Here is a 27,015-nt window from a genome sequence, read left to right as displayed (position 1 = left end):
GCCATGATCTGTGTGTATTATTGTCCCTACACTGATCTCCTTCATCCGGCCAAGGAGACTTCCCGACGCCCACACGTAGTCTATCCTGGAGTGAGTTTGGTGGACGTGATACTAAAAAGTGAACCCATCCTTGTCCCCCGCTACCTTTCTCCATACATCCACGAGTCCTAGGTTACGCATTTCCTCCTTGAGTTCTCCCAACGGTTTCCCTTGTGTGGTAAGTGCTTTCTTGCTTCTGTCTCTAGTGGGGTCCCAACGCATATTGAAGTCACCCGTTAGAACTAAGGGGGCCATTGCGATTGTTTCCAGTTTGTTCAGTGCTTTTTGAATAAACAAGTCCTGCCCAGCATTGGGAGCGTAAAGCTCCCATCGTGACTATCGTGTAGGCCTCTCCCATCCCATTCAGGGTCATCGCCAGATACCTTCCTTGATTGTCCCTGTCTGTGGCAGTATGCGTTAGGTCAAGATCACTCCTCAGTGCAAGGAGGACCCCACCCTTTTTTGCTGGGATGTGTTGACTGGTATATTCGGTTAAATCCCATTAGCCTTATACTGTCCCGAGTGTGAATGTGCGTTTTCTGTAGAGCGATTATATCTGTTCGCTCCCTTTTCCGGAAGCATTCAATTCTTTTCCGTTTAACTGAGGAGTTTAACCCATTGACATTGATGGATAAGACTGTAAGGACGTTGCCATTAGTCATTGGCCCCTGGGTGCGCCCCATCTGTGTGGATTCAACCAGCCTCTAGCCTCCCCGGAACCCATGTCTCGAGGACTGAACCCAGCTCTTCTCCCAGACAGTCATCAGCAGGTTCGCCCAAACCCATTTCAAGGAACTCCCTGCCCCCTCCCTCCGCCCGGGACTTTTATATCAACTACAACTCTGTAGTTGATATAGAAGTCCCTGGAGGGCTCTGCCCATCTGGGGGGCGCAGAGGGGTATTTGGTGGGCTCTGCCTTTCGTTTGAGGGGCTTGCTTCACCCCCCAAAGGCCCAGAGAGTGATGCTTCAGTAATGTGCTTCCAGTCTCTTGGAGTGGAGGCCCCTTCTTCTCCTGAGGCACTTACTCTTCTTTGTACCAGGCCCCTACCCCCTGCTTGCCATGTGTCAGTGCTGTGATGCCCCCTTCTGCTTTTTTTGGGGGTTCACAATCCGGGCCTTGTCCCTGGCACTGAGCCCGGGGCCAGTGCCCTAGTTGTTCCGCTGAGTATCCTGCTCCCTCGGCACCTGTTGATATTGCAGTAGGGAAGGTAAGATTTAAATTTGTGGCCTCGCTCCCTCACTTTACGGCTGCTCCGCCGGTGTCCCAGCCATCCCGTTTGAAGTTGCTTGTTACTGCCTGCCCCGTCTTGCACTGGATAGCCACTTCCCTGACTTTTAGGTCCCTTTCACCTCCCTCTCCCTGCGGGTGGTGGCGGCCGCTCCGGGCTGCGGCTCTCCTCGAGTTGGGCTGCTCCAGGCCTCAGCTCTCCTCTAGCGGGCTCCGGTGGTTGGCTGTCCAGGTCCCGAAGTCTCTCTGCCTTTCTTCCATCGCGCAGAGGAGGGGCCTCCCTCACACCAGCCTGTCCTGTTCCTTTTTCCTTGGGGGTGCACCTCTCTGCTGGGTCCCACAGCGTATCTGGGGGCTGGATGTTCCCCTAAGGACTCCCCGACCAGACCTTCCTCTGAGCTGGCCCCTCCGATTGCAGTGGACCTCACGTGTCTCTCCTCCGCTGCCGAGTGATGTCTCGGTGTGCAGGACTCCACACCTCTCTCTGCCGCAGCCGGCCCCCACTTTTCTCCCTATGTCCTTATGGGCTGCCCCTTTCTCGCTCCGTGCAGTTTCTTCTCCCGAGGGGGATATCTGCTTCTGTGCGTTCTGGACCTCCACAGCTAGTTGCAGCGCCTGGGAGGCCCTTGAATGCTGCTAATAGATTTCCTCTGGTCCGGAGGTTCAGGAGAGCATTGTTTACGGTGCTCTCCACTCGGTGGCCATCTTGGAATCGAATCTGAACTTTGATCAAGGTATTCCTGAATTGACCTAGGGGAAGGGGTTCCAACCCTCCTTTCCTTTCCTTTCTTTTCTCCTTTCCGGACTGCAAATTCATTGCCCTCTTTATGTTTTCTGTTTTACTGTCTGTGAGCGCTCTGAGGAATGCGGGTGAGTAGGCGCCCAATAAAAATTCTTTAGAATTAGAACCCTGGTCACAAGGAGTACTTTTTAAAGCTCCTGAGTTTGAATTAATATATAATTTTGTGGAACTTGATACAGCCAAACAAACCTTGTATAATTGTGTTGTGTATATTAGAGTGAGGGTCGGATACTTTTTGGATACTAGGTCGTTTTTCTTTAGTCTTAGTTTGTTAGGCAGGTACATCCTTGTTAGGCTAGTGAAGGATAGGCGTTTGTATCACCCCTTTTTAATACAATGGGATCTTGTGAGAAAACTGTACCTTTGTGTCCGTTATGCATTTTTGACTCCTCACAATACACATAAAATAATCTATTTGTTGTGTCTTGACATGAGACAAATGTTTAAGTGTATCTTTAAACACAATCGTTGCTTACATTTTGCTCCGATTCTACAGTTGTTTCTTCTGTGACTGGCAGTTAAAGTATTAAAGTGCATAACAGCACATCATAATAAAAGTCTGTGGCAATAAGGGCTGGGACTCAGAAATAAGTGCCTCATTTCTTCCTGACCTCGACCCAGTAGTAGAACTTGGAAGGATTGACTGGCTATGGTACAAAGTAGAATAATACAATTTACATACAGAGTACATATAGATCAGAAGTGTGGTTCGTGGATCATTTAGCTCTCATGCTCATTGCACTGCAACTCTGCTATGGTCTTAAGGGAAAAAAGGGAAGAGTCTCAACAGTCCTTTTGCTAAATCGGATTTGTTTTCTGAACTGGTTGGTACACATGTGCTCATTATATTGCTTAGGTGCTACTGCGGATTACTGGCCTTGTTGCTATGACAAGCACAGCAGGAGGCAGAAGAATGGCTTGAATGTCTTGTGCACACGCCAGCATATATTGTGATGGCAAACCTCAGTACCAATATTTTGAGCTATGTGAAGTACGTCAAACCATGCTACAAGTGGACGAGCAAATCTAAGCTATCGACATAAGCCCATTTTGCCGGAAGAGAAGAAACAGGTCGTTCGTGTCTGAGGAGGATAAACCCTCAACCACAAAACTTCAATAATAAATAATACTTTCTTACAGTTTCAGGAGAGATTCAGTGAACAATGTTGAGACACTAAAAACGGATTCTTTTAATGGCAAATAGGACTATATGCGCCATGCAATGGCTCACCCTACGACAAGAAAGAGTGACACAGTTGTATATGGAATTCAGCCCAATCAGCCTCATTACGAGTTAGGCAGTAAGTGGTAAAATTGGCGGTAAATGGCTTACCGCCAATTTCACCACTATGCCAAATTATGAGGTTGGGTGGTGAGTGGAGGAATCGACAGAATTGGCGGCATTACTGCTGAAGTAATTCCACCGTGATAATTCCACACAAAAAACCCCATTGTGTCCAATGGACTCAAAATAAATGTGGAATTACACTGCCACCACCACTTGTAATCAGGCGGAAATTCCGCCTGACCAAGTGGCGGTAACAGTAATTCCTTAGGGCAATTTTTTGGGCGGATTCACAGCTGAATTTCCACCTAACTCGTAATGAGGCCCAATGTGTTGACTTTCGACTGATAAGTTAAACGTTTTCCTGCTGTGATGTTCGTCAGAGTTCCTATTTGTGGTCCATTCAATGTAAGAGTACCCCACTGTGAGCTGCTGCATATTAGCTCTTGCAGGAAAAATCAGAATAAAGATTTATCTAGATAAGCACACTTCGACAGACATGTTTACCAGCAGTGACTATCGATCGTAAAAGTAATGAGTTAATTGTGTAAGCGAGGGAGGTCACGGATAGGTAGAAAACTGGAGGCTCTCAGCTGAAATGTTACTAAGCAGCAACCTCCTGTCAGCAGAGGAGACTGGAGACTAGTAATGATGAAACAAGCTCTGTAAAAATAGCAATTTCTGCCAGTAGAGTGATGTTTAGAGAATACACAATAAAAGCTTTGTTAACCAGAACACAACCTTTACCAGCACCTCCATTGCTGATAATAGAATGGTTCTGAATAAGGACAAGATAGATAAAGTTTTGGACCCGCATAACAAACTAAGTAGGCCAGGAACTTTAATTATCTGTCTCGGATAAACTGAAATCATGTTAACTGGAATTTTTGATTATCCGTAGCATTGGGTGTCTGTATCAAGCTTTACAGAGCTCTCGGGCAGGATTCAAAAGAACAAAGATGTAGCATGTTTTGGCCGGAACAAAACCCATCCTTTCTTCTCTGTCCTTCTTTCAACAGCTAAAGTAGGTCTCTAAGTACTCTAGCTTTGGTGGCTTCCATGCATGTTCACTTTCTCAGTTAAGTGGGGACTGGGTGTTTGATGACAATACGTACGGAGATGCTTCCACTTCAGGACAACAAACTGAATTAAAATCCTGTCAGTAGTGACTGAAAAAGGAAGGTAATTTTAATCAGAACAAAAAAAGAAACTTTGCATAGTGATATGATATATGATAAGTCATTTATAACGCGTCTGTACACATGTGTTTCTAGGCTCGACAAGACAAGGAAGGGTACTGAGGGAAGACAAGACAAACGATTTTACTAGGCCTTGTGTCATTCAGATTGTGCAAGTGCGGTAGTGCAAGGAGCAGTCCAAGGGAACGGGAGAAGGGAGAGGGAAAGGGGAAAGTGCAATCAGGGCAGCATTGCTCTGAGTAAGCGCACCCAGGGCCGCGTGGCTCTGGGTAAGTGCAAGGAGGCAGGGGTCTGTAGGTTACAATGACAGCCCCTAGTGCGCAGCTGGCCCGGAGCTAGTGCGGGGGAGACTGGTTAAAGAGGAGCCTGGAACTCAATGAGACTCTGAGGGTATCCAAGCAACCAGTCGGTGCAGCAGGCAGACAGGGAGAGAGGTCAGCAGGGGAGGGAGAGAGAGAAAGCAGAGGAGAAAAGGAAAGTCTTGAGCTGCTCCCGGAACTTCAGGTGGTCCGGCTCAAGTATGAGATGGGTAGGGAGGCTGTTCCAGAGGGAGGCACCTACAGAGGCAAGTGATCTGCCCCTACTCTCTGCCTGGAGAAGCGTCTGACCCTCAGAGAGTTGGAGGCAGCAGAGCAAAGGGCTCGAGAAGGAAGGTATTTAGGAAGAGAGAGTTGGATGTAGTGTGGGCCCCGGCTCCAGAAAGCCTTGTGGACGATGCAGAGGGTCTTGAACTTGATCCTTGCAGCCACCGGGATCCAGCTGAGATATTTAAGGCTAGAAAGATACGGTCCCTGGGCTTGAGGCCAAGGGTAAGTCTTGCAGTCCTGTTCTGGATTAGTTGCAGTGGGCAGAGAGTAGAGGTAGACAGATTGAGAAAGAGGCTGTTACAGTAGTCCAATCTAGAGAGAACCATGGCTCTGGAGACAATGAGCTTTTGGGGGAAATTGAGAAAAGGCAGAGAACCTTTGAGTGAAAACATTGAGAATATATTTACAAGAAGATGTTAATAATTATACCTTTTCATCCAGGATTCAGAATCCTACTCGTAAAATGCACAACAGTTGCTATGTCAATAAAAGAGAAAGTTTTCCATAACATTTCATGTATGCCAATTTTGCATTTCTAATGGCCTCTAAAAGTGGATACAAAAATTCAAATAAACGTTCAAAAGCTTACAGTTGGGCATCTTACTGTCCCGGAGTTACCTGTGTGAGGAGGGTGCCTCTCCGGCAGGATGAGATGCTGGAAGTTGATAATGCACACAGCTTCTGCTCCTAGCCATCGATCAGATACAGCACGGATGTAGTATTGGGAAGGCAAAGGTTCAAAAATCGGTATTGTGAAGACCAGCATTTGAGTTTCTTTGGTTACAACCTATTGTAAAGAGAAGCTAAGGGGGTTATTGACAACCACTTGGTGAATAGACTTACATTTCCAAAAACACAGTATAGAAGCATATGTTAGAATGTATCTGCAGTCACATGATCATTTCAGCCTGAAGCTAAATCAAGCGTTAGCTTGGTTTAAAAAACAAAAATTAAGCATTTTTTCAACAGGGAAAATTAGTTTCCACATCCGAGCTTTGGCAAGCGAAATTCGCCTGCCTTTGCCACTTACATAAACATTACTTTAATAACTTGAAATAATTGGTATGTGCTGAGCATAGGCCAAGCACAAGCTGGAAAGAGAGCTGCAGAGACGTCTTGATGGACTTTTGCTCTGCCAGAAAATGCCCGCAGGGCTGCGTGAGAAGTCCTCTACAAGCACTAAGGAACAAACCACTTGACAGAGAGCATAAGTCTTTGCTGACACTCGTCCAAAGCTGATGGCCTCACTCTTTCGTCCTGACATGAGGTGGGGCATATCTTCTACCTGCCACCTGACGCACCAGGGAGGTGGTAATAGGTGTTCCTACTCTGGGGTGCATTTTGGGAAACCATGTGTTCTCTCAATTGGGCCTTGGTTTCCACGATCCCTGGCCTTCATGGGCTTGTTCAATAACTGTCTGTGAGCAAGTCCGACATGACCATGTTCCTCGCTGTCAGATGTCCTCTGGGGATTTCGATAGGTCATGCATGGCCTACCACCTCATCCCGAAATGTCATGCCTTACCATGGGGTGCAGTACCCATGTATCTGGCAAAGGTTCTTAGAGTGCCGGGATAATGTTACCACCAGGGCCGCCTGGATCCCTTCATCCTTCTGTGCGTTTCCTCCAGTATTTGGTGCAGCTGCAAGGCTATGGAAGCTGCAAATTCCATGATTTGTTGGACATATTCCTCTGTATGTTCGACCTCATCAGCCTCCCTGGTGATGTTGCTGGGGTACCTACACACCAAGGCTTCTGGTTGGTAATCACCTTGAATAGATGTCCATATATATTCATATAGACATGCCAGACAGCTGATATTCTTGGTCAATATTTGCAGTCCTTGTGATATAGAAACTTAGAACCCTTTTTGGTTCTAAACGATGAAGTCTCTCTTTCTCCTTATATGGATGAGGAGGAGGATAAAAAGATGGTAGTGCAATAGGTTGTGCCAAATTAATTTCTGATACAACCTTAGGCAAGAAAGATGACTTAACCCTTAAAACTACCTTATCCTTGGAGAAGGTCATGAAAGGTTGTTTGGAAGATAGAGCCTGTAGCTCACTTACCCTAAGGGCAGATGGGATAGCCACAAAAAAGGCAGTTTTTATGGCGAGTATCCTTGGAGGGCACGAATGTAAGGGCTCAAAGACCTCTTAATACATGGTTTAGATCCCAGGATGGTACGATGAAGGGAGTAGGTGGAACACATTTGTTAAGCCTTTCAGAAATGGTCTCACAATCAATACTTTGAAATATGATCCTTCATCTGGAGATCTTTTGAAAATTGAAAGGGCTGCTAAATAGTCCTTCTCTGTGGCAACTTGCAAACCAGAATGGGTCAAGTGAAATAGGAAAGATAAAACCTAGGGAGGTTTAGATGAGAACGGATCTCGTTTCTTTTTCCTGCACCAGCTGGGAAATCTATTTCTACAGCAGCAGTACATGGGATTTAGTTGCTGGTCTTCTCGCCGAAAGCAACACTTTCATTACATCTTCTGGAAGGCCCAATACTTATATCTCACCCTTTCAGATACCAGGCGTGAAGGTTGAGAATCCTGATCTCTGGGTGAAGAATGTGACCTCCCTCTTGCGAGAGTAGGTCCTCTCTTTGGGGGAAGACTAATTCGAGGGCAGATGGCCATTTCCAGAAAGGGCCGGGTACAACGTTCTCCTGGCCCAATCCGGGGCAACTTGGATGATGGTTTTCCCGAACTTCCTCAACCTCCGTATTATGTGAGGAATGACTGGATCTGGCGGAAAGACATACAGGAGTGGAAATTCCCAGTCCAGTACGAACGGATCTCCTAGAGCTCCTCTTTGGGGAAATTCCCTGGAGCAGAACATTTGCACTTCGGTTGACACTGGTCGCGAACAGATCTACTTGAGGGGTTCCCCACAGGGCGAAGATCTCTTGAGGGACTTCCTGAGCTAGTTCCCACTCGTGGGAGATCGTGCTCTGCCTGCTCAGAGCATCCACCGCTGTGTTCTTTTCTCCAGCTAGATGAACTGCCATAAGAATATTTCCTTCTCGGTGGTTCCCAGAACTAGAGCTGATTTGCCTCTCTGCACAGGGGCAGTGACCCTAGATTCCCTCTCTTGTTGAGGTAATGCATGGCCACTGTATTTTACATCATTATCAGGACACTTTCCCCCTGCATCGAGGGCAGGAAGCCCATCAGCGCTAGTCTGATTACCCTCAGCTCCAAAAGGTTGATATGGCGTCTGGTCTCTGACTGAGACCACTGTCTGTTTATTGAAAGCTCTCTCATGTGTGCGCCCCATTCTGTGAGGAAGGCGTCTGTCACAACTGTTGTCTCTGGCCATGGTTGCCAAAATGGTTCTCCTCTCATGACATTCTCTCGGCTGGCCCACCACAGGAGATCCTGGGCGACCTTTGTCGGGAACTGGAGAAGATCCGTCATTCTGAAGGAGAATTGAGACCACTGGGATTTGAGAGCCCACTGAAGGGATCCCATTCTGAGATCGGCTTCTAGCACCAGAAAATTGCAGGATGCCATGAGGCCGAGCAACCTTAGGAAGTCGTAGGCCGGAAGACGTTCGGCATCTGCAAAAGATGTTGAGCCCTTAGCTCGGGTGGGAAAGCTTTTCCCGAGGCTTGAAGCTTCTGAGAGGGTGTCAAATGGGACTTCATGAAGTTCAGGGAGAAGCCCAGCTCGTGGAGGAGGTGGCACATCCGACTGAGATGATCCAGACACTGATCCGGAGAAACAGCTCTGACCAGCAAGTCATCCAGGTAGGGGTAGATGTGAATCCCCCCTCCTTAGGCTTACTGCCACCACTGCTATAAGTTTGGTGAAAACCCTCGGATGGAGGTGAGTCCAAATGGCAGAACTCGAAACTGATAATGAGAACTGCCAACTGCGAACCTCAGGTACTTTCTGTGCTTCTGATGCATCAGCACATGAAAGTAAGCATCCTGGAGGTTAAATGACACCAACCAATCCTGGAGTCGAAGGGCCTGAATCATGAATTTTTCCTTCCTGAGGAACTTGTTCAAGCATCTAAAGTGCAAGATGGGTCACACTCCTCAGTCATCCTTTGGGATTAGAAAGTAAGGAGAGTACCAACCTTGGTTATTCTCTGCTACAGGTAACAATTCTATCTCACCTTTCTCCAAAAGGGTGAAAATCTGATGGAGAAGCAGATCTGGAACCACGGTTAATTATGTTCTCGGGGGCAGGGAGCAATTGGAAGGTCTTTTCAGAAATGGTAGCCAGTATCTGTCTGCTACTGTTTGTAAGACCCATGCATCCGAAGTTATGCTTCGCCAACTCAGGACATGTTAAGACCGTCTGCACCGTACGACAGTTTTGTGGTTGAAGGAGTCATTTTGCTGTTTTACATGCAGCTGAGGGTAACTCTGCGGGTGCTGAACGGGGAGTCCTTCCTCCACTGCCTCTTCCACGATAGGGTCTTCTTTGACCTCTTTATGAAAACTGACCTCTTTCTCTAGATATGGAGGAATAGAAGCAAAAGCAACTACTTCTCCATCCTTGACCTGTAGATTAAGGTTGTCTTTTGCCACCCCTAGAGGCTTGCAGTTTTTCTAGACTGCTATCGGCCTTTGCCCCAAAAAGAGAAGTACTGTCAAACGGCATGTCTAGCAGACGTGCCTGGATGTCTGCCGAAAATCCAGACTTTCTCAGCTAGCAGCCATGGCTCTACTGGTCTAGTCCACTGTATCTAAATTAGATTGAAGGGATTACCCTTATGGCATCTTTGCCATCTTGTATCAAGTGTAAAAACCCTCCTCTCTCTTCTCCCTCTGGTATGTGTTCTGCTGCTAAAGCAGCTACACCCCAAATGGTATGTGTGTATTTCACTTATAAACTGGTAGCATTGGCAGATTTTAATCCTACAATAAATACTCTTACCTAAAGAGTCAATCCTCCTATCTTCCTAAGCGCTGGAGCAGAAGGATAGGCTGCCCCCTTTGAAGATACCGTTGCTGCGTGAACCACTAAGCTTTCAGACGTTGGGTGCCTGTTCAGAAACGGGGGGATCTACGGAAGCAGTTTTGTATTTCTTTGTCAATAACTTATTAACAGATGGAATAGAATCTGGTTTCAACCAGTTCTCCATCACCCTTACTCGCAGGGCTGCATGGAATGGTAATACAGCTTCCCTAATTGGCCCTCTATCTATGATGTCAGTGAGATCATCAGTTTCTATAGTGGCTGCAGGTCTGCACCATCCCAGATATTCAGCTACTTTACCAATCACCACTCTGTAAGAAGGATCAGTATAACCAGCTTTCTCAGCATTACCAAAATTCTGTTTATGGTGAGGTTTCCCAACTTCTGGTTTCCTTCAATATATCCACAGGATTCTGCATCTTGGACTCATCTGAAATTAATTCTTAGGGAACATTTGGAGTTGCATATTCATACCCAAAAGGAGGCTGATCTTCTTCCTCCTCATCATCTTCAAAAATAGAACCCATCTGCCTAAAGAAATTAGGCCTTGGAAAGGGTTGGAAAAATTTAGGCAAAGGAATAGATTTGACAATCTTCGAGAGTGAAGAATACTTCCAAGGTGTTGAAGGTTTCCATGGTTTATTCACAACTGTTGACAAATGCGTCAACACCTTATGTTGCTTCGAAGGCTCAGTATGAATTACATACCTCGAAGGTTCAAGTGACAAACATGAACATTTCGATTCCTTCGAAGAAGGCATCAATGTCGCTAGTGAATGCTTCGAGGTAACAGACACCGGCTTTTTCATGTGTGTCGAGGAAGATTCCTTCGATTTATGTCGAGGAACCTCTCTTCTCTGGCTCCTAGGTGCACGGGAAGGGGACACACGGGACTCCCTACCAGTCTTAACAGATGCCAAGGTGTGGCCACTTTTCTCGGACTCCTTTAGTGGAACACTCAGAGGAGCGTGTCTTTTAACAATGTCTAACATTTTTAAGTGGAATTTTTCTAACTCCGCTGGAGTCGAGTTCTTTTTTGGCCAACCAACTCTTTCAGAAAAAGATGATGATGAGGAGGACCTGCAATGCCGTTTCTTACCCTTTTTATGGGAAGGGGAGGACGAGTGTGATGAACTGGACTTCGAACGTCTATGTTTTAAACTCTTTTTAACTGGAGAGACGTCTCTCGAGTCAGAGGAAGATTTCTTCTTCGAAGGGGTAGGGGCCAGAGATTTGGGGGAGGGCTTACCTGCATCGAGTTGCCCCTTCCTTTCCTGTATGGCCTTAACCATCATTGACTGACAAGAGACACAGTAATCGACCTTGTGGCCCGATCCCAAGCTGTAATCAACATCTTGGCCCCACAGTTCGAACCCCGCTTGAAGCCAGTCTTCGGTGTGGAGGCCATTCTCGAAGTGAAACGTAGTTTAATCGCTGAGGCGAGTAGCTCCGAAGCACGCAGCAATGCAGAAAAAACAGAACTGAGGTAACGGTCAGCACGCATGCCAATAAATATCAGCGTCAACGTAATGAAGGACGTTACGGAGACCGTCGAGGACAAAGATTCTGCGATGCACGACACTTGACCCTATGAAAATATTTTCCGATGCAAGCTGCAAGCAGACTTGAATATATCAAAGAGGAGCAATACGTGGGAGGACACAATTTATTCAAACATGGTTTCTCACCATCTTGAGTATCTTTTGAAGTGATGTGTCTGGTTCTCGGAGCACCTTTCTAAAGAGTTTCACTGATGCACATCCCTGAATACGTTGGGCCCTGATCTTGTTGTTTGCAGTGACTAACTCACATGAGGTAGCTAGGTGCCATTGTCTCGTGTGGAATGCATCAAAGAATTTGTCATTCTGCTTCATTGCTTATCGCAGATTCAATCGTTCATAATCAATGTCCAGGTGCCCCATGGGTTCGGCATGCTTCATAAATGCCAAAATAAACAAATAATGAGTACTGACTTTTGTGAACAATGTGGTTGCTACGACGTCAATAATCATTGTTCCCAGTGTTCGGGAGAGTTGAACAGGTTATGTACCTCATCTCCTATCAGGTGCAGTAGCATATATCTTCTGACAGCTGGATCAGTTTCTCTAACCTCCTTGAAGTAGTGGTTTAGATACCCAGGGTGTTGATTGCCTTGGCTGGGACTACGGTATGTAAGCTAGTTGTAGATGTGTAGTGTTCAGTTCTTTGGTGTCTGTTGGCAAGGGTAATAAACTACTGTGCGTGAGTGGCTTATTTAGTCTTTGGGCATAGAGGCTGAAATGCTAATGTGCAAGGTGAGCACAGCAGAATACTATCATAACCCGTATTGCGGAATGTCAAGTTATTGTGGAGTCTGAAATATGGTGGGACCCAACTGGGTGAGGCTCCAGTCAGACACCAGGAAGCGAGACATGTTGCGACGAGACAGGTTGCAGTCGGACAGCAGCACTAGGATTCTGTGGGACAACAGAAAGCAGAAGTCCCAACCAAGTATGAACATAATTGTTGTGAAATGGAGCAAGAAGATATTCCCTGATTGTTTGACTGAAATTCCACAGTTGAGTTCATACCGTCTGCTCTGGTCCGAGTTGGCGTAAAGGGAATAATGCAGTGAGACCCTGGTTGTTGGGACATGCCTTAGCTAATTTAGACGTTGAAGAGGCAGGTTTTTAGCATTTTCTTAAAAGTAATAGATCCATAGAGTGTGGATTCCCACTGGCAGGGAGTTTCAAAGGTTGACAACAATGTTTGAGAAATCTGATTATCTATGTGTCATTCTGGCACCTCACACAGTTTCTAGGAGTACATTGTTGCAGGATCTCCAAGTTCATCCCGACTGCTATCAGAAGATCTTTCCTTGGATACGTTTGGCTCAAAGCATTAAACAGCATTGTGTGCGATGCTTTGAAATGTATTCTTTGACTGGTAGCCTGTGGAGTATTCTTAGGGCTGCAATGATGTGTTCCCTCCAGCCTAGTATGAGTTGTAGTCTTCCAGCTCTGTTCTAGATGCATTCAAGTTTCCTAGCAGTGTAATGTGGTGTGCCAAGGCATTTGCTGTTCACATGGTCAATTCTTGATACAACCAGTAATCTAACGGTAAGGGTCTTGTGTGGGGAAACTGCAGAAGGGTACTATCTGCCGGACTGAGTGTAGATACCTGAAACATTACTTTACTACAGAGTTGACTTGTGGTCCATAAGTAAGTCCAATGTCCATAAAAAGTCCACGATTCTTGATCACGTTTTACATTTTGGAGCTGCAACATTGGTTGAAGCAATCAATATTTCTGTCTTATAAGCACTATGTTTTAAGGTAATAATCATTATCCATGTGCTCACATTAGTGAGGCAGTTGATGAGGGTGGTCTTTGTGTCCTTGCGGGTGGCCATTTTGAAGACGATTTGAGGGTCATCTACGAATTGTTGCAGCATGCTGTTTGATGAGCCACGTAAGTGGGGTCATGTATATAGTGAAAAGCAGAAGTGACCGGTTCCATCACTAGAGAACTCCATTAGTTATTTTGCATGAGTTAGATCTGTAGAGGGGAAGCCACGATGTTTGTGTTCTGTCCCTGAGGAAAGACTTCATCCACTGTAGTGTAGTGTTGTGGACACCTACCTACCTTTTCCAATATCCTTGTTAATCATGGGTGGTTGGCAATATCACAGAGTATGAAGACTAAGGTGACGTTAGGATCTCTTTTACTCTACTTGATCTAGGATGTTATTGGACTATAGGTGTTCCTGTATTCGACCAAATACCCATATTTTAAAGATTGTAAATGTATATGTTCTATTGATCGATAGCTAGTGGGTTCACCTGGATTTCCAGACATAGGCCATCATGAAAAGTGCTGACACAATTCCTGTTTCCAGTGAAGAGCTAATGAGTTTGATTAAGTATAAGGCGGTGGGATGTTTAATGTGCTTGGGTCTGCTGCAGAACCTGTTTGGTTGCTCTTCTTCACCAGTTTCCTGAATTCCATGTTGAATTTGTTGTTTTGTGATGGTGCTGTTACTGAGGCTTCAGTGGGGAGAATATTGTAATTTCTGTTGATTTGCGCTTCATTTATGGCTTGCTTGTTATTTTTCACCCTATTTTGGTAATGATTGATGATGATGTTTCATAGATCCTGGCAGAATGCTGTTCTGATGCATTCAACATAACGGAATGAGGTTTCTCTGCATTTGTGGTTGCAGCTTTTTAGTGTCAGAGCTATTACTTGTATGCGTCTTTGCCTTTGTCTTGCTGGTTTTTCTGTTTCCTCAAAGCTTTTTCTAGTTTATGTTTTTTCTTCGGGATTCATAACGGTGGTGTAAACCACCTCGTTTCTGTTTTTATTTTTACTGAAGGGGTGAATTGTTTCGAAGGTGTGAGTGTTTCAGGGTTTCAGAAACCAAGTGAAAATAAGAACCCCTTTAGTAAAAAAGAAAAAGGTGGGTCCTGTTTATAAGCAATTAGGAGACGAAATGAAGAAACTACCCATGGCACATTCACAGTACTAAAGCTACTGCCCTAGTTAACCGCAGAGTTTGCTCAGTAAGAGGTGACATTTAATATACTGAACAGTGTAGGGATTTGCATAAGTTCACTGCAAACTCATGACACATAATCTTTCAGGTAAAATACCTCTTACCCCACATAGTGATATGATATAATAGCTTAGTGGGCAGGACTGAAGTCTAAACATGATGACGTGAACTGGAGATTGCTCCCCTCCAACTTGAGTGGAATTTTGAAACAGACATTCAGAGAAGATATGAGAACCAACGGAGGAATAAGGAGGTCTTGCAATGCCTGATCTTCCTGTTCACATTATGCATGAAAGGAAGAGAGGAAATGATGTAATGCTCATTCATGGATAAGAATGTTCTTCAGAGAGTTTTAGTGCAGCTTAATTCTTGAGGAGCTTGTAAACCTATCACCATCCACCTTTTGCTCGGAATACAGATGGCAATGGCCAGCACACCTAAATCGGCTGTTTTAAGTGCAAAAGACTTGTGCTAAAAACAAATTTCAGATTGGCACAGTCTTCCTCCAACATATTTTATATCTTTAAAATAGTACCAGGTACATACTAGATCTGAATAATATGTAAACATGTACCAGGGCCACCAACTGTGTCCCTTCATCATCAGCTCTGTCATGAGCACTACTAACAGCAGATACTGACAGTTGGTGTATATATGGATCCACAAGTGCACACCTCACTGCCAGCCAATTTCCCACACACAACAGAGGCTAAAAGAAGTGGTAGAGCGAGCAGAAAAGTAATCACAAATGGTACATGCAAAAATATAGTGGGGTAGGCAGAGGGTAGTAGGGAATCGGTGGGGTAATACTGTATCCATCAAAAAGAGCATTCTGAAGGTACGCAATCTGTTCTTCTAATGGATACCTTCCTCCCACAAGTTGCACATCTTTGAATGACTGCTAATGCAGAACCAAATAACAAGACTGCCTGAAGTAGGCATCTTTCACAGCCATGAAAAACAAAGTACTTCTTGTCAAATGAATACAGAGATGATTAAATAGCAGGCTGGCAAATGCCCAGTAAGGGAACACCCCCCGCAGGATGGAAGTAGCAGTCTCATCCCTAGGTGTAGAGTTGCAGCTGCCCTCAGTGACATCTCTATCCATCAGCTCAAAGCAAGTTTCAATGCACATGACAATCCTTATTGCATTGCCAAGTGGTTCGATTGACAGGGTGCAGAGCAGTGGCAACAGAGGACATCCCTGCCTGGTTCCCCTGGTCAGACAGAATTCTTGTGAGAGTTTATCATTCACTGCCACTCTGCCCCTTGGGGCCTTGTATATTGCTTGCACCCCTGTTGAGAAACGGTCACCAAATCCCATATTTCTCAAAACTGACCAAAGGAACGCCCACTCCACCCTGTCAAAGGCTTGTTCTGAGTCTATACTAAGGAGCGTGTGGTCCCCGGATATTCTCTTCGAGTGGTCCATGAGGTCCAGGGTTTTCCTCATAGCGTCTGACCCTTGTCCCCCTTTAATGAAGCCAACCTGGTCGGGGTGGATTAGGCGGGGCATTAGGTCCTCCATGCGCGTAGCCAGGACCATGGCATACACCTTGGTGTCTGTATTTAACAGTGAAATTGGCCGGTATGATTTGCATGAGGTGGGGTTTCTGTCTGCTTTGGGCAGCACTACTATGTGCGCTACCGAAAATGATGGTTGGGCTTGACCTGTCTCCCGTACATGGTTAAACAGTCTGGCGAGGTGTGGGGAAAGAGTTTTTATATAGTGTTTGTAAAATCCTATTGTGTACCCATCTTCACCTGGGGCTCCCCCCTGTGGGAGGCGTTTAATTGCTGCTTCTTCTTCTTCGGGGGTTATTAGAGATTCAAGAAGGTCCCGCTAAGTGTGTGTTAGGTGCGTGAGCCTTGCTTTTTGTATTTATTCCCCCATCTCTACTTCATTCCTGTCTCCCTCTGATGTGTATAGTTTGGTGTAGTAGCTGGTAAATCGGTTGGCTCTTCCCTCTGGGGAGTGTATCCAGCCCCCTTCTTCTGTTCTTATCCTGTCCACCCATCTTTCTGCTCTCTGGGCTCTCAATCTATTGGCCAGCATCCTATCGGCCATGTCCCCTTTTTCATAGACCTTCTGTTTCAAGAGCATCAGCTTTCTCATGACATAGTTCTTCCCTAGCGCCTTTAACTCTTACCTTTTCTGCCTTAACTTTTCCAGGTGATCCGCTCCGTATGAGCCCACAGTGTGCAGTTTCTCGTCTAGGTATGTAATGTCTTTCCCCAGCTTCTCCTCCAGCAGCTTTGTTTCTCTCTTTCGCAGGGCCCCTTGTTTCATCAGATTCCCTCTCCATACCGCCTTTCCCGTTTCCCATACTGTTGTAATCCCGATCTCCCCGTCATCATTAATCTGAAAGTATTCCTGTATGGCCTTGTCTAGTTCCTGGGAGTACACCTTATCCTTTAGAAGGAATTTGTTGCACCGCCATTTGGTTTCCCGTCGATTCAGCCCTTCTATTTCTATTGTTGCCATGACCATGTCATGATCTGACCAACCTATTGGGTGAATTTCACTACTACTAATTGCTGGACTGATCTCTCTGGGCTCTGGGCACCATCAGATAATCGATTCTGGTGAACCTCCCGTGAACAACCAATCTAAACGTGAACCCCATTTTATGCGGGTTGACTTTTCTCCAGATGTCCACCAAATCAGCCCCCTCAATGCAGTTATGAAACCTACTACAATCCTCCTTGGGTAGGCTTTTGATTATCGCCTGTGTTGCTTGTCTGTCCATCCGAGGGTCTGCCCGTGCGTTAAAATCTCCCCCTATCAATACCGGGCCCCAGGCAGTACCCACTAAAGTAGCAAGAGCTTTCTCGTTGAAATCCCCTTGGCACTGATTTGGAGTATACACCCCTGCCAGAGTTATGGGTGAGTTCCCCATTCTCCTTGCAATATCAGGAGTCTACCTCCCATCAAAGATTGTGCAATTGGGTTGTCCATCTTGAACCTCCTATGCAATATCAGGCCCACTCCTCCTCTCTTGTGGTCTGCCGAGGCCCAGTATGTTTGCCCCACTCCTCTCCTTCTCAGTGGCTTTTATTCTCCCGCTTTGAGCCTGGTTTCCTGGATAAAGAGGAGGGACAGGCCTGCTCTATCGAATTCCCTCATCACTTGTGACTTTTTGGTGGGAAAGTTAAGCCCTTTAACATTGAGCGTGCCTAATTCCAGGGTTCCTATCTCTTGTCTAGGTTTGGTTGAAGTAGCCATCATTGCATCAGGCCTCGCCCTGCTCTCACTGTTCCTCCCCGGCTGGTGTTGTGTTTAGGTTGTTGTTTCACGCCCCTAGTCTATTGTCCTCACCTGCTCATCCTTGTGTCTCCCCCCATTTCTCCTTCCCCTTAAACTTTTAACCCAATTAACCCCCTTAACTGAACTGTAAATGAAAGTTCCCCCAGTAACTAAACCGCAGTCATTATAAATAGGTTTATGACCTCACGGGTGGTTTCTGTTTTTGAATCCTATTCCTTCACTACATTAGAGGGTTTTTGGCATCCTGGCACGCAGTTCCTTGTCTGAGTCTTCAAGGGGGCTTTGTTGGTGATTCCGAACTTAGTTTGGCATATTTTCTACCAGCTTTGGTTCTTTTTACGCCATTGGTGTGGTCCGTCTGATTCTTGAGGTTTCAGCGTTTGAGACTGACTCGGCCCGGATGGGGCCCTGTCGTTCTGGTCTGTCGGGTGCTTCAGTATTTGTTTTGCCTTCTCAGGGGTAATCACTCGGTATTCCTCTCCCTTAAATTTGAAAGTGAGATCAAAGGGGTATCCCCATCTATAGCTCACGGCCTTCTCTGTTAGCCATGAGTTGAGCGGTCTACAGGATCTCCTTCTGTTCAATGTAAAATTCGAAAGGTCTTGAAATCTTTGAAGTTTAGTGCCTTGGAACTGATGTCTTGCGCCCGCTTTGCTTTCAGGAGAATTTCAGTTTTTTCCTTGTAGCTTAGGAATTTGACTGCTATCCTTTCATATGTATTTATGTATCCTAAGATGTCTTGCATAGCGCACAGATACCCCAGGGTGTGGCGCGCTGTATAAATAATAAACAAACAAACTACCGATCTTGGTCCCCCTGCGAATGCCCGGCCTCCTCTATGGACCCTTTTAATGCGCACTGTTTTGCCCCCTTCTGCCACGAACAACTGGTCTACTATTTCTTGAAATGTCTTCTTTACAGTTTCACCTTCAGTCTCTACCAGGTCGAGTATTCTCAAGTTGCATCGTCTCTCCCTGTTCTCCCTTGAGAGTTAGTTCTTCATCTTTCATTTCTATTTCGGTCACCTTGCATTTAACTTAATTTCCATTAGATCTATGTTGACCTGATTGTGCTCCAAGTTGTCGACTTTACTCTCAATGCATTAAACTTTCCCCTTAATTTCAGAAATAGAGGTTTGGATGTCAGACCTCAGTGTGCGAATCTCAGCCATGATTCCTGCAATGTTGTCTTTTGTCGCTGCAACACTCATTCTGACTGTGTTTGGTTCTGGAATCCCCACTCTTCTGTACTGCTGTAGTCTATCTAAACTCCTCCTTGCAGCAGGCCTTGTTTTCCTCTGCTCTCCCCTCCTGGGGCTTTTGGTTGGGTGCCACTGGTCTTACCCTGTGTTTCTGTCTTGGATTCCAGGTTTCTGTTTTGTCTATTTACTTCAGGGACTGCTAGATTTGATGTTGACAGTCTATGTCTGCTTACTCCTTTTACTGCTTCGGTGCATGCGTATGAAGCTACCTGTGGGAGTTGTAGGAAGTCCCCGTTACTGGGCCCCCAGGGGACTTGTGGGAAATCTTGGCTCTTTATTGCCTTAAGTCTTGGCCTGCTGTTGCTGCTGTTCGGAGGTCTTGTTCGGCCGACACGTATTAGATCTCTTCAGGCAATCTGGATCCTCCTCCAAGGCCTCCGCTCATTTGCACTCTGTACCCCTACTGGCAGGTGCTTATAGTGGTGACCCCTGAGGCAGTACACTTGGCCCGGGACCTGCGCTTACCCTCAAGGGCTTGGAGCCCCCTTGTGGTGCCCATGGTAATCGCCAGTGGGCCCCGGGCGCATGTGGATTCCCCCGTTCTCAGCCCTGCAATGACTATTGCAGTAACGACTATTCCGCTGCGGTGGTGGGGTCAGGTTCAGGCTCACGGGTTTGCTTTGATAATTTCCCTACAGGGTATTGATGGTGTCTCACAAACTGGGAAACAGGGCTGGCGGATGGGGCCACCTCTTACCTTCCTTACGGATGTTGCTGCTTCTCCGCTGGGATGCCCGTGTCTTTGGGTCCCACTGTACGTCTCTCTAATCGCCGTTATTTGCTTTCACAGAACCACTGCCGATCCATTGCTGGGTCGCCCAGGCAGAGGGAGCTGGGTCTGCGGGAGTTTTCGCTTAAGGTTTTCTTACGAATGCACCACCGTTTCCTTGGGAGGAGCAGTCAATCTTCTCTTCACCTTTCCATCAGTGTGGACCAGTGGCGGCCTCCCAGCACAAGCCCTGCGTGCCGCTTAAGCTGTGCGTCCCCCCCCCTTCCCCCTATGTTCAGGGCAGAGGAAGTGGATTTTATGGGGTCGCTGAAGCATTCTCTAATCACCAGTTCTTCTAAGAGCTTCTATTCTCGATGGGAAGCTGTAATTTCTCAACCCGCTTTCCACCACCGCTGCTGAATGTGCCCTCTTAGGTTGGGCCCTCCTTATGGCCTTGGGGGCTGTTCCATGGGCGGCACCTCTCCACCGGTGCCTAGCCGCCTTGATTCCGGCTGGCAACTTGGCGGCTGACTGTTACGGGCCTCTGCTTTTCACGCCCGATGGGAGGGGACTTAGCTTCTGTCCTCTGCAGCTTCTCCTCCAAGTCAGCCCTTGCTTTGCTTTTTGGAGCAGTCTTTGTTGCTTCTCCCCTTCACCACTCAAATTCTTCTATTTGTACTTCAATGGAGGGTTAAGAAACGCTCTCATTCATCTCTTTCTTCCCCGTCGGGCTGGGAGCTGCGGCTCAAGCGGCCATCTCCGTCTGTGCCCTTAGTGGTCTCCAAAAGAACTTCTTTAATGAAAAAATCTCCAAGCCCAAAAATAAGTCCAGGAAACTGATTGAAATACTAAAAACCCCGGAGAAACCCAAAGTCCAACTGATGCCATTCACACCTTCCAACACAGACTGCTATAAAATCCAAATGGCCTTCCAGGAAAAAGTAGTCAAAGCAAGGGATAAGATTCAGGATCAATTTACGGCTCGAATTAACTCATCGAGTTTATCCTCCCAACCCATCGCCCGTCCCCTCCCCAATCCCTGGACCCTACAGAGGGGCGCCCTGCTTTCAGCTCCACTGAAGTAACCAGTGTGTAACTACTAATAACCTTAAATACCATGCATCATTCTGCAGGCCCAGATAACATGATCCCTCCCAAAATGATTTTAGACAACAAGGGGATTTTCTCTCCATTCCTTGCAAGATTTATTAACGCCTCCTTCCTCACTAATACAGGTCCTGACTGCATCAAAAATGTCTCCATCATGCCCCTCCTGAAAAAAACAGGATTAGACCCCAACGATGCAGCAATTCTGAAGCCTATCACCAACTGCAACTTCTTTTTGAAGGTGTTGGATAAAGAGGCCATTCATCAAATTCAGACTTTCATTGAATCTATCAATATACTACATCCAAGAGAATCTGGCTTCCGCTCTACTCATAGCACAGAGACGGCCCTTGTAGATTTTCAGTCCCACATACTGAGTCTTATGGACCAAGGCAAGTCCGCCCTCTTGATCCTATTAGCGCTCTCGGCTGCGTTTGACTTATTGGACAATAAGCGACTCCTAAATATCCTAAGGAGCACCTGTCATTGCTCAGAAATGACATGCAAGTGGGTCGACTCCTTTCTGTCAGGGAGAAAATCTAGAGTCTACTGGGGGGACGCCTCTTCAGACCCCATCCTGTCCACCTGCGGAGTGCTGCAAGGGGCTTGTATGTCCCTGATACTGTTCAACTTGTATATCATCTCCCTATGTAGTCTTCTGGAAGAATACTGAGTTTTCTGGACAAATTATGCTAATGATACTCAACTGGTCCTAGAAATCTCGGGGTATTATGCTACAGACAGCCAGAATCTCCACAACATCTATAACCTAGAGGATTCCTGGATGGTGGATAACTGAATGTGCCTCAACAAAGAGTAAAACAGAGCTACTTATCTTTGGCTCCCCTCAATCAAGAGCCAAACTTAATGTCAGCTTTCAGTCCTTTTCCATTCAGGAATGCAACATCCAAGTTAAAGAAAAAATCAAAACACTTGGCGCACAAACTGACTGTGCTTTGAGTGCAGAATCACATGTGAGTCTGGTCAGTAAAAACTGTGCATACCACCTAAAACTGCTCCGGAACATCCGCCCTTACCACACTGAAGATAACTCTGTCAGAGTTGCCTGTGCAACTATTCTATCTAGAATAGATTACTGTAGTGAGGTATTGGTGGGTGCTGATAAAAGAAGCATCCCGAGACTGCAAATTATTCCAAACGATGTTGTCTGGATTGTTAAAAAGGAACAGAGAAAGAGCCACATCTCAACCTACTGGTAGGGCCTGCACTAGCTCCCTGTCGCGGCTAGGTGTACATTCAAAGCAGCCACCTTACTACATTAGCACCTTTATGGGAAATCCCCAAGCTACTTGAAATCCACCACTGCCTAGTATGAGCAGTCAGTATCCCTCTGATCGTCGAATACCAAAGTTGTTGTCTGTCCAACTTTCAAAAGATCATAAGGGCTTGGCAGATCCGTTCTAAACTGCTCTGCCAAAATCTGGAACATCTTCTTATAAATCTGCACTCAGACACGAACATTAGAACATTTAAACAAACCTGAAGAGATTCCTCTTTGATAATCCTAGATCCAGCACTTGGCTCTGTCCTCCTTCACCGATGTCCTGCAAATCTTTTTGTTGTCTCTTGTGTACATGTGCGCCTTGATGCTCTAGGGCTGCGGCAAGTTATAAATAAATAAATAAAATGGGCAGTTGTGTGGAGGTGGGCGCAGTTCCAACTTCTCAGTCGACTAATTCACATCAGTACAAAGGGATGCTCATTGTCAAACAGCATGGCAATTATCCTCTTCTGGACAGCAGCCAAGAAAACAAAAATGTGTGTTTTGTTATTGCATAGTCGTGCAGAGAGTTATGACAGTAAGGTGGAAGATTTACCTCCAGCTACCGGGGAAACCAGCCAACTCTAGGTGGACTCAATACTTCTCCCCATAGTTACCTAACTGAGGTACACCACAAACCCAGATGGTAGCGCCAGACGCAAGCCAGGGTTTCCACTGACTGCTCTTCAACCTAATCAGATTCTACACTCCAACACTAGCTAAAATTACCAACGAAGTCACCCAAACAAAGCAATTGAAAAACTTCTTCCCACAGATGGAAAATATCAGCATATTACAACTCCTCAACCAACTTAATCCTGATTAACATCTCCTCATGTCAAGGGCACACAAGGCTGCTCTATGAACACATACCACTAGAGCTCTCAACACAAGACACCTAGAAAGAAACTTGCACACAGTACCCGGTCACATCCAAACTGCACACATCAACACAACAGCATTGTTATCTCGCACTATCGCCTCTCCTAACACTCAAGGTTCTCCACCCTCTTTTTCAGATACACTAGAACATCAAGATACCATGCACATGGCAGCAGTGCGCAGTACAAAGCCCAGTTTCATAACAACATTTGCTCTTACCAATGAACAAAATGTGCTAAATTGGAAAGCCATTGACTTCAGTTGCATCAAATATCTCTCCACTGTCACAAAAAAGGAATGGGTTATCATGGAACGAAATACATTTTACTTTTTGCCATCATCTCCTCATGTATAGTAGTTTCTGCCTTTCGACATCCCAACAACTGTACTTCACTGAATTGACTCTAGGTCTCAACTAGGGTTATGGCATGCAAAGAGATCAGGGAGAATATATGCACTGATCTACACCAAATTAGCCTTTCGCCTAAAGAATGCTCTTTCATAGCACAATTATGTGATCAGCACGAGACTTGTCAGAGGATTTCACTAAGGTTGTCCAGGATATGCATGGCCTAAGGATAAAGACAAAATATTTTCACCCCAGTTTTCTGTCAGTCCGACACCTTTCATAAGCCCTAAATATATGTGTTTATTAAAAACACCCAACTTGTGCCACAAACATCAAAGCATGGTAATCAACTTTGGAATTCTACAACACAATGCGCAAGGCATCAGTATGAAAAATAGCGATTTGCAAAATACAATGAGCAATCTTTTCCTAAGTCCTAAAAATGAAAGTGGGGGGGCTCATCAACAAATGCAATGGTATGTGACATCGCCAGAAATTAGCATATCAAGGTGAAATATGCACATTTCATTAAATTGGCTCTGAATAACTTCCCAAATTGCACAAGACGAATGGCATTTGCGTTTCATAAAATCAACACACACACAAAACCAAGAGAGGATATTTTATTCTAATAGTGTTTTTGAAAACGTTAAAAGGTGTGCATGTTTTAAACTCCAAGAACCAATACAAATGTTTTCCCTGGGACTTGTAGTACCGAAATGGGACATTTAGTTTTTAGTTATTTTTCATCAGGTTATATAGTGCAGTGGTGAAGTGTCAGGATACAAACAAGACGACTGCAGGTCGATCCCCGAGGTCGGCTTTATTTAATAAATTCAAAGAGGGCATTCAATGTTTCTCATTTTAGCTGGGGGGGGACTGAGTTCCCCTCTGAAAAAAGTGGGTGGACTCCGTCCCCTCCGCGTGTACCCTCGACCTGAGCCCTGATCTTTTCTATGAAACCATTAAAGACCCAGGCATTTTTGTATTGTTCAAATACTAAACGAGACACACTTACCATTTTCTTTTGAATGAGAAAATATTCTGAGTGATAAATGTGGTCATTAGTGGGGTCTTCCACCCAAATCCACCAGGGCTCTCCCACAGACCCATGTACCTATACGAAGAAAGGGAAAAACAATAACGTGAATATTAGACACTGTGGCAATCATACTACAACTACTAATATTGATATTAATGAAGCCTCCCATCAGGATAAATTCACCATTGGCCCCTCAAATGTCAAAGGAAACACTAGACAGACAATCTTGTTGGTTTTGAAATATAAGCTTACATTACATATTTAAAGTTCAACAACTTTGACAACATCATGTGTAGATGAATTACATGCAAAATGGCCCTTTACCCTATATTTTCCTAAATACTGAAAAAGGTTTATGTTCCAAATGTATAAATAAACACCCATGCATTTACACAATAGTCTATTATACTACCAATTTGCTCTAGGTAAAATATGTTTTCACACTACTCTCTGCTGCCATGCTGGTTCTCCAGTCTCTTAATTTTACCAGGTTTGTTTGGACGGCTGCTAAATCATCACACTTCTTTACTATATATTCCACGTTGTAACAAAGATGGCCTGTAGGCACATGAATATTAGACACTGTGGCAAGTGTCTAATCACTTTAGGAAGTGGTGAGCGTTTTGCTGCACTTGGTGAAACCACATGCTGGTGCTGCACGGTCTTCTTTCAAACCCCGCGAGTCATTAGCGAGGAGTTTGTTTCTCCTAATCTAGAGATTGTGTCATTTACAGACGTGCGTTGAAGATTCACCACATTAAGGCTGGTTGCCTGAAACTACCCATTCAACACGGTGTTGAGAAGAATAGTGGATGTTTTAAAGGTTCCCCTGAAGAATGTTCGCCCAAAAGGGGCTTTAAAGAACAGAAACATGTTGGGATTATATGTTGTTTTAGTGACACATTTAGGTTTTTTCTATGTACTGTGATATGTGATTTCGTCTGTGTCCATTTGTAAAGTGGTTTATTTGAAATTTAGCTTTTTAGATTTTGTAGGTTTTAGTGGTAGTTTTGTACACTGTGTTAGGTGTGGGTAGTATCTTATGTTTTAATTTAAATATTCTGTATTAAACAAAAATGTTTTTTGAAATTTGGAATGTTGCACGCAGTCTATGTTGTCAAGACCTGTAGTGCCGGAGAATCTGTCAGAGGTGTCTAATCGTTGGGGGAGAAGGAGGGGTGGAAGTAGAGAAAGTTTACCATCTTATCCTTCTTTTATAATATAATCTATGTTCCTATTGGTGGAGTAAGATGTGGTACATATAAATAGGATCCTGTGTACCTATTTGATTACATATCTCTCCATTACACAGACATCAGATGTATAATCCTGAGTGACATCGAATTCAGGGAGCAAGCCTCTTGAATTTCTTTACTGAGATATAAGTTACTCACCGTTAGTCCCCTTTTCTCCATACTGCATGGATGTCCCTTCCTAGGGAGGGGAGACACAACCTTTTTCACCAGAAAAGAACAAGATACTCTCTTACCTGGTAACGTTCTTTCGATGGCATGGTCCGACGACATATTCCATATCTATGACAGTAATCACCACAGCTGTGCTGCTTCGGAACATCTTCGGCGTCTACGTCCTGCGTCGATGACGTCGATACGCCGCCCTCGAGGACCTCCTCCGACGGCCGACGTCACTGGATGTTATAAGTAGGACGCACGACGCCCGTAGCCTCAGTTGTAGTTTTTTCCCAGAACGTGTGCCACCAGTCTTCTGCCAGTCTGACACACAAAGCCATGCGGAAACGTAAGCTGCAATCGCATAAGAAATTCTGTAGCGGTGAAGGTAGGGAGGGAGCGATATGGAATACGTCATCGGACCATCCCATCGAAAGAACGTTACCAGGTAAGAGAGTAACTTGTTCTTCGAGGGGATTGGGTCCTCCGACATATTCCATATCTATGACAGGCTCCCAAAGCAGTACCAATGCAAGCAGGTGGGAAAAGAATTTAGAAATCAGAAATTTAGCATGCCCAATAAAATTGCGGAGTAAAGGACCGCCTTGCCAAAGGCCAGATCCTGCCCCCGGATGGAATCGAGGGAATAGTGACGTACAAAAGTATGTACCGAAGCCCAGGTGGCTGCATCACAGATGTTGCGAATAGGAACACCCCTCTGCAGGGCAGTAGAGGCAGCCATACCCCTGGTAGAATGGGCCCGTAAGCCAACCGGTGCGTTACCCGCCAAGCGATAACACTCAGAGATAGCCAAAAAAATCCAACGAGACAAAGTCTGTTTCGTCACAGCCTGTCCCAAACGCTTTCCAGCGTAACCAATAAAGAGCTGATCGTCCACTCTGACCCGGGACATGCGTGAAATATAAAAGCTTAACGCTCTCCTAGGATCAAGTCTATGGAGCCTCTCCTCTTCCTTACCAGGATTGTGGAGGAGGATAAAATGCAGGAAGAATAACCTTCTGCCCTAAATGAAATTCTGACACCACCTTCGGAAGAAAGGAAGGACGAACTATAAGGACAACCCTGTCCT

The 27,015-nt window shown here is 45.5% G+C and overlaps 1 protein-coding gene across 2 annotated transcripts in view; it reads right to left on the bottom strand.

Moving 5' to 3' along the window:
• ASCC3 (activating signal cointegrator 1 complex subunit 3) overlaps window positions 1-27,015 on the bottom strand; it is a 2,962,611-nt gene that overhangs the window by 823,114 nt on the left and 2,112,482 nt on the right. For both annotated transcript variants that reach the window (XM_069606524.1, XM_069606525.1), the window contains exons 24-25: window positions 24,493-24,591; window positions 5,760-5,928 (exon numbers count right to left, since the gene is read on the bottom strand). In XM_069606524.1, the coding sequence (XP_069462625.1) occupies window positions 5,760-5,928; window positions 24,493-24,591 (268 nt within the window). The remainder of the gene's footprint in view (window positions 1-5,759; window positions 5,929-24,492; window positions 24,592-27,015) is intronic.

Source organism: Ambystoma mexicanum, chromosome 4p (genome assembly GCF_040938575.1).
Source record: "Ambystoma mexicanum isolate Mex_15411 chromosome 4p, UKY_AmexF1_1, whole genome shotgun sequence".
In the NCBI taxonomy this organism is placed as follows: domain Eukaryota; kingdom Metazoa; phylum Chordata; class Amphibia; order Caudata; family Ambystomatidae; genus Ambystoma; species Ambystoma mexicanum.
The sequence above is the reverse complement of the archived record's forward strand: the minus strand, read 5'-3'. Positions and strand labels throughout refer to the sequence as shown.